Raw genomic sequence first — 8,380 nt, 5'->3', positions numbered from 1 at the left:
TTTTTTTTTTTTTGTAGTTTTATTGGGTTCTATACAAACGACAATTCTTTGTAGAAGATTCTAGAGAGAAAGATTTTCTTGTGGAGGATTCGTTGTTTGACGACTTTCAGAATTCTTTCCCGTTCTCCGTAACGCATAGCTGTTAGAAAGAGCTGATTCGTGTTTCTCGGCCCCCTCGATATACAGTTAAGAGGGAGAAAATATCTGTTGTTGGGTTCGAACGCTATCGAGACAATGCGAGGAGGGAAGGATATCGAGACGGTGATTAGATCCCGACGATGATTCGTGGTGCTTGCGTCGCTGCTTTAGGCGTAGAAATCTCAGATAAAAGCGAAAGAGGGAGGGATAAAAGTTTCCCTGGAAACGATTTGATTTATGAAACGTGGTGATTTTTGTCCCGCGTACAAACATCGTTACGAGTTTTCCTAATTAAGGAATGATTGCTACGCGGTAATTCGTCATGAATATTTTTAAAGAGCGGGTGAAACAACGTTCCGACATCCCCTCGAAGGGCGACACGGCGTCAAAAGTTGGCTACGAAGCGGAAGTCGTTCTGGGGGTCTGATACGAGCGAGTTAACGAACGAGTTTCGAGTAGTAACAGCTGTCTAAACAACACGGAACACCCTTTGACAATTTTTTATTTCGCATAATGGGTCAACAGTCGTGTAACTCGATTTATCTGTTGATCCCACTATGGCGGACCAGGATACACAGGCTCGGACTCGTGACCGAATCTTTTTTTTTTTAACCAACGTCGAGATTCTTCGCATTACGATACAATACAAAGTACTGGAACTTACATTGTAAATAATATACTTCTCCGCGTCCTCGTCATACGTTCCTGGCTGGTACACAGGACATATTATGTTCACTTGATCGTACTCGAACGCCGCGTTGTTCTTGTTCACGTCTATTATATGGTCCGTGTTGTCTATTCGAAATCTGTAACAGAAAAACAGATGATCGTGAATAAAGAATAATATTCAATGCAACCCTTTTGAATGTAATACACGAGGCTCGTGTATTAAAAATTAAACCTAAGTCTAAATAGCGGGGCCACAGGATGTACGTGTACTCGTACACACACATACATACGTATCCAACACGGAGGGGAGAAAGATCGAACCAAGTTCTAACAATAGCCAAAAGAATCATTTATATTTCCAACGCCTCCATCTCCGGGCGTCCAACGTTCAAAACGTATCGGATAAAAAATTAATCATCGAATATCATACGGTACGATTAAATACGTTAACAGTCACTCAACGTTTTGTTGTTTCTTTCGCCGCGGGATATCCGCGCGATAGTTTCGAGAGTTTGCGCGTATCGGAAACGAGGTTATCCTCGTGAATACGTTTGCGAAATTCCAACGCCTTCGAAGGGTTCTCGGGAGGAAGGAGTGCACGGTTCTTCCTCCGGATCCGTCGGTAGCCAGGTCAGGAAAGGGAGAAAAAGAAACGACACGAGGCTCGCCCTCGTAGGCACCCAATGTCAGATAGGCAGGCGCCCATGGTGTCGGGACCCCACGTAAGTGTACATACAGCCTCTGCACCTATGTACACGGAGGCACGCATACAATCGGGTTTGTATATATGTATAGGCTGTATTATGTAGCGGGGCTCGCTGGATACTTGGCGAGGATGGAACGAAAGGTCGGCGAAAGAGTGGAAGGGAAGGTAAGGTAAAGAGGAGAAGGAAGAAGTAGAGGAGGAGGAGGAGAAGAAGAAGAAGAAGGAGGAGGAGAAGGAGAAGAAGAAGGTGGAGAAGGTGGAGGACGGTTTCTATATAACCGGTTCTTTCCAACAGCGCTCACACACGCCAATACACACGTTCTCTCCTACTCCACGTTTCACGGTATACAGTAAAGTTTCCTGCTGTTCACACCGCCCTATTTCGGGTCTACGAACCGCTGCGCGAACTATTTTCTTGCTTCTCGCGGTCGCTCCACTTGTTTCGTCCCGTATTTATTTTCTTTGATGCGACCACGTTGCACGTACGCGCGGCCACGAGTATATTTGTTCTGTGTTACATAAATTAGGCGCGGGCGAGTGTGATGCGCACGGGGGAATGTTAAGGCACAGTTGAAATACGGTTTTCCCTGTTTTCTTAGCGGCCAATCGGGCGTGTCGTTCCTTTTCGCAACGTTCCATTTAATTTTATCGCGAATACCCTTCGTCATGTAAGTGCCCTTGCTCGGCCAACACTCGATTATATTTTCTGCGCGTTATCGAGACGTTTGCACGCATACGCGCGATATCGATGAGATATCATTATCTATATCTCGCGTTTATGGAATTTTTTCCCCCATCACGAGGAAAAAAACCTTGGTTTTTCTTCACAATTTTTTGACACGCCTCCTCTAGATGTTGCAATTCCAATTACAAGACTCCCTCTCAACTGTCTGCCGTTTATAGAAGTTGGCGCTTGAAATTTTACCTTTAAAAATTCAACAAAAAAGAACTGTATTCGAGTTCCCAGTAGTCTACTGTGTCTCCAACGTCTAGAAATCTCTAACACCTGAAGATCTGCTATCCTTCCAAGGCACGACGGCTTGCCCAATCGACTCTATTTACTCTCGCACATATACTCACGCGTGCTCTTTCAACGTATGCACACGTGTGCCTCGTACAAACCTTCTTTCGCCGAGGGGGTTCTAGAGAGACGCTCGTCCACGATACATACTTACATACACCGTAGCCGTCGGCTGTACGGTGAAGTACGCGAACCTCTTCTCCGTGGCGGTAAAACGCGGGCGTCGAAAACGCGTCCCGACGTTTCGGAGCATTAACGGACAATCTCGTAAGTGGGCGTGTAAGGGCTCGAAAATTGGAAGGTAGGCCGGGCCTCGACCAAATTAACGTTTGGCGATAATATCCGCTCTCTCGGTGCCCCCATGTCGGTTCGTCGGTACCCACCCTAAGCGCGCAACGAACGCCAACAACCTCGAGTCCGGGGCACGCGCGCACACAGCCACGATGTCGAAAGGCCATGGAGAGAGGAAAGAAGAGGGAGCCCTTCGTAACGCGCGTACAGGCATACTTCGTGTGCGTTAGGCGTGGGTGTGTAGCGACATTTCAGTCGCTGGCCGGCCATTCACGAATTTATTAGACACCGTATACGTACGATCGTGGCCCGAATTACTCGCGATAAAAGCACGGCGTGGCTCCTTTTGGTACTTTGGACCGGGCATTCTCGGTTTCCTCATGGAGGTTGATGGCTTGCAATGCCCGTCGTGTTGCCTGCTCGTCGACGCGTTAATGGCCGCAATGCGCGGTGAATTGTGATGTATAAATTTGCCGGGACATACGTTTTGAAGGGAAAAGGATTCGCTTCGTGTGTCTGCGTTTATTTCGCGTTTTCGTTGAACGTTCCGGTGAACGGGCGGAGATAAGGGAAAACACGGTGGGAAGAGAAGAAATTTGAATAACCGAGATCTTTGAAATCCCGTCACGGTAATTTGTTCGCGTATCTCCTTCATCGTTGATGATTGTATAATTTTGTAAGTTTTTTTCTCTCTCTTTTTCTTCTCTCTCTCTTCCGTGAATCTTGTATCTTATGTATTTTTTTTTTTTCCTTTTCTCCTATTTCTATCTCGGTATAATAAGATGTAAATTCGAAATGACGGTCGGTACGATGTCGCGAAGAAGTACGAAACTGCTCGTCCGTTTAGAATCGACGAGATATCAATGGCATGTTAATGTACGCGAGAATCTGGTTCTCTGGGAACGATTAACAGACTTCGTTCCTATGAAAACTTGTCGGTACACGGTTAACAATATACGTTGATTACGCTAGCGCAACACGCGTCGCTCTCTCTTCTATTTGTTATTTTAATCCTGACTCGAATTATATCCGATGAAAGGCTGTTATTGCATGTTACGGTACTTAAAACGCGATCCTTTTAAACTCGAGGACGAACGTTTTGCTACTCTTGCTGCTACACCGAGCATAAAGGCTGTCTTGTATTATGATCGTCGACGTGTTATTGGTAGCCTCGATGTGTGATTTAAAGGTTTCCCCGGCGGGAATGGTGTCATTTGCATATACCTACGTATTCGTAGGATCTCCGAGGACCCTCGTATTAATGCGATACGTTGCTTTCGTTCTTAACAGTTCTTTTCTGGCCTTAAGTAAATATTCGCCATGAATATGTATGGGGAATCCTCGAGTGACCCCTTCGAACTTAAAAAACTTGCGCGTCTGCGAATATCAGACGCAGACGTTTATACAGAGACACGAGTTTTCCTTATAATCGAGATACACGCGATAACACTGTTTAACCATCGAATCATCGAATTATCGAGTCATCGTTCCTCTTCCCTTCGTATTCTTTCTCGAGTGTTAATACGCTTTTACTTCTACTGCTTTCGTTAATTGATAAATTTACTCAAATAGCACACGACGCGTTAAAGATATCCATTTAACGTCAATTTTAAGTTTAAACATTTTACGATACTAATTTGAACGTCTTAAGAAAGATAAGTCTAGTGCAAGATAAGATTTTAAACGACGTTATAAGTTATTTCAGTAATTATTTATTTCAACAAAATTTGTTACATTGTATTATTTTTATTATTTATAATTTCTGTATCTCTTAGAACGTATTTATTTTAACCATTTTTCATTTCCATAATTTCCGTATCGATCATATAATAAACGTATCTGCCATATTGCCAGTCTAATCGATCGTATCACTGGTGTTAATTGCATAGTCGACTAAATGTCTGTAAAATCCGCCAACGTTGGCGGAATTATTCGAGGGCCAATAACTGCAATGTCCTACCCCTAAACCGTCTTCATTAATTCCCACTACTGTTCCCGCCACACCAATCAACTACCAAATAAAACGTGCGCAAGGGTTCTGGACTAATTGGAACAGCGAAAAAGTGGGCGTGTTCCACGATCGAGGAGACCTCCATCGTTTCGGGACCCCTGGAAATTCCTGTCGATCGTTCGTCCAGACCAATTTTACACGTCACCCTTTTCCTTTCCTTTTCCCTATTTCATGTTTCGTCGAAAGTATCAAGCCTTCAACTTTTTTTCACCCCCCATCCCTTCTCCCTCTCTTCGTCGAATCATAGATCGAACCTTATCGCTCTCTTTCTCTCTCTCTCTCTCTCTCTCTCCCTTTCTCTCTTTCACAATCTTTGCCACGGAAAGAAGAAAAGGAGAATAAACCGCGACGCTGAAAAGTTATTCGAACCACGTAAATTATGCGAGATTCTTATCGGCGTAATTACCAGGGTCCCTCGGGTGTTCGTGGTATCCAAGGATCGCGTAACGGCACGACGAGGAAGCGGAGGAAAACCGCGAGGATTCACGTCAGCGTGTAAACGACACGCTCTTCTCGCGAACGAATCCTTTAATCGACGATCCTTGACCCGCGTTTCGTTTTAAAGGCGGATAGATAGAGGCGTGTGCAGCTTTATCCACGCGAAGGAACGTTTCATGCAGTTGAACGTCATCCACGTAGACGACGCGACGGGACAAAGAGTCGGTGAGAAACGTCGAGAAAACCGTGGCCACGTGTGTTAGAATGTCTCCGAGCCGGTGAGGAGAGGAGGAAGGAAAAGCTGGAAACGCGTGACGGGGATAGTTGCGAGATTCGAAGAAAGAGGGTGCGAGAGAGAGAAAGAGAGAGAAAGAGAGAGAGAGAGCACACGGGGGGACAGAAAAGCTGTTAGAACGATGGATAAAGAGGGAACACGACTAGAGAAACGGAGGCTTATGCACTAACTATAAGTGGGATATTCTGGCAGGAATATCAAAGCTGCGACTGCGTCAAAGAGGGCGAGCAAAGGGGTGAGGGGATAGGGAAGGGGTAGAAAGAGAGAGAGAAAGCAAAACGACCACGCGGATGGATCCTTGGACGTTACCGGCTTCGGGGCCATCGTTTGACTCTTTCATTCATCATGTTCATTCCTTGGACAACCATTGTGCCCGTATAATGCATATTTTTCCCCCCTTCTTTCTATTTCGTCGCCGAACAGCCTCGCGGTTGTAATGTCCACAGGAATTAGTATTGAAAATTTACGGCGTGACTGAGAGACGCGTATGAATTATTTAAAAGAGGTAATGGTTCGTATTCTTAATTTTTTATTTTTTTTTTTTGAGTGGTTTCTCTTTTTTAATCTTTTCGTATCTTATTTAAAGAAAAAAAAAGAAAGTATCAATTTTTCGATTCTGTTCTCGTGCTTAACGATAATTCACGCGTTGATCGCGATAAGTATCGGTATAGGGTGGATGTAGTTGCATGAAAGAGGCGTTATTTCTCTTTTCGTGTGCGGAAAGTGTTAACTGGAAGCAATTCCTGGGAGCAAGGCAACGGGTAATAATCTTTTTTGGAACATAGAGAAGATATCGATCGCGTTTTTGGAAAGGTGTTACATACAGGGTTCTTCCATTTGCACCTGCTTCTCTTCGCGACGTCAAATACAGACCATAATTGGTTCCTCTCGGGTGATTTTATTTTTACATCGGTCACACACTCCACTCCTTTGTTCTTTCGTAGCTGGCAAGCGTGGCAAGTCTTCGTACCATACAAAATCGACGTGAAACAGCGAGACTATGGATCGAGTTTATTATCGTCGTTTTTATGAGCGTAGATTTAACGAGTCTGAATGGGCGCGAGCAGTTCCCAGCTATCCAGCTGATTTCCTTAATTCAGTCCTTACTCTGAAATCATCGTCTTGTGAAGCGTAACTATTTCTCCGAAGATTTGAAACGGTTCTCATAAATCAGACAATTTAATTGGTTAAACGAGCGGGATCTCTTCTTGTTGTGCACGGGAAAACTAAAAAAGCCAACAGGAAAATCAAAACGAATTACTCGTAGTTACTACTTTTCTAACGAATACATCGTGTAAATTTACAAAATTATGTCTTTTACATTTACATTTAATTACGAAGTGAAAAATAATAATTAAAGAAAAAAATTTTATTCACTGTAATTCTTCTCGTTCTTTCTCCTAATTATTCCACACCTTACTTGCACAATAACGCGTAAAAATAAGAATAAGCCGCGATTCATTTTCACGTTTCGTGCACGTAACATAATATTTTCTTATAAACGTTGAAAGAGAATTCGCGACAGAGAGGAATGAGACAGGTGAAGGGTTTCCTACACGAAAAGCGCGACCATCAAAAGTGTTACAAAGGGGACTGAAGGGGTTTCTGTACATACGTTTAGTCAGCGACAACACGACTGGTGGAAAACATAAAAGCGGTTGGTGCTGCGCACTCGATTCCGTCAATCTATTTCCAACCCTGAAGGGGGACACGAGGCATTTTTGCCGAAACGCGTCCCCCCTCCGTTTCGAGCGGGGGCCCCTTGAACTTTTAAATTATTTATAAAAGAGAGGGCCGGGTCGCATTCCCGCGGCTTTCCGTACCGTAACGAATTCCACGGTCTCGTGCCGTATTTATAATAACTTCCTGCAAGATGGTCCAGTATACGGCGCAGTCGGTCCATTTAATGCACGACATTAATGCGTTATGTAAAAGCGGTGCGGGTGATTCTCTTCTGTTCCGTCGACGTGGTTGGTAGGCCCAACGGTCGTCGTGGTCGTCTCCGTTGTCGTCTTCGTCGTCGACGGCGGCGGCGTCTTTTCGTCTCTTGATGCCATTAGGACGTGCCGGCGTTATTATTAGTTAACTTCAAATATTTATCGTATTCTTCCTCCTGGCGTCAGTCGTCTCTTACACGTGAATTTTTTTCCTCTCCTCCCGTTCGATCTATTCTTGTATTCGTGGATAACTGGGATATTCGCTTCCTGCTGTCGCATTCACTTCCTGAAGTTTTTGCGTTCTTCGTATCCTCGAGCCATGAGCACAGAAACACGTACGTTCTTTGATATTTTTATCACCAGGATCATTTCTAGGATAATCTTGTAAATCTTTAAGTCGTGCGAAACAATCATGGGATCATAGAAAGTTTTTTTCTTCGTCGATGCGATTGAAAGAACTTTCAACATTTTGTATACAGTATATTATACCACCGATTCACCGTGATTTTTTTCTCAAATATAATACGGAGCGATTTACAAGCGCGTGAAAAAGCGGAAGAAGAAACGATTCCCGTGAAAACGGAACAAGATGGAAGAAGATGAAACGAAAGTTAACGAGGCGCCTGGTAATTCTTCCCTCGGGGCGAAATTTCGCCCCGGAGCTTGTCCGTAAAGAGCTGAATGATTGTGGATACGGAACCTGTTAGCGCTGATAATTTGATTCACGATGGGAATTCATTGTGATTGCTCCCGTCGAATCGTTCTTGATCAGCTGTTTTGTCATTTCGCATGGTCAATTCATTTGTACGTTTTGTTCGTAATNTTTTCGAGAGAATCGCAAATCTCCAAGGAATTTCATTTTAACTCCTACAGA

General features: G+C 44.2%; 1 protein-coding gene and 1 long non-coding RNA gene across 5 annotated transcripts in view; one reads left to right on the top strand and one right to left on the bottom strand.

Annotated features, from left to right (window-relative positions):
• LOC116186258 overlaps positions 1-8,380 on the top strand; it is a 106,478-nt gene that overhangs the window by 6,510 nt on the left and 91,588 nt on the right. The window lies entirely within an intron of this gene.
• LOC102671226 (ephrin-B2) overlaps positions 1-8,380 on the bottom strand; it is a 90,339-nt gene that overhangs the window by 9,495 nt on the left and 72,464 nt on the right. For all 3 annotated transcript variants that reach the window (XR_004151217.1, XM_031512921.1, XM_031512922.1), the window contains one exon: positions 803-944. Coding sequence is in view for 2 of the 3 variants with exons in the window: in XM_031512921.1 (XP_031368781.1) it covers positions 803-944 (142 nt within the window). In the remaining variant the exon portion in view is untranslated. The remainder of the gene's footprint in view (positions 1-802; positions 945-8,380) is intronic.

This window comes from Apis dorsata, unplaced genomic scaffold (genome assembly GCF_000469605.1).
Source record: "Apis dorsata unplaced genomic scaffold, Apis dorsata 1.3 scaffold_527, whole genome shotgun sequence".
Taxonomy (NCBI): Eukaryota; Metazoa; Arthropoda; class Insecta; order Hymenoptera; family Apidae; genus Apis; species Apis dorsata.
This window is presented reverse-complemented; position numbering and strand designations above follow the sequence as displayed.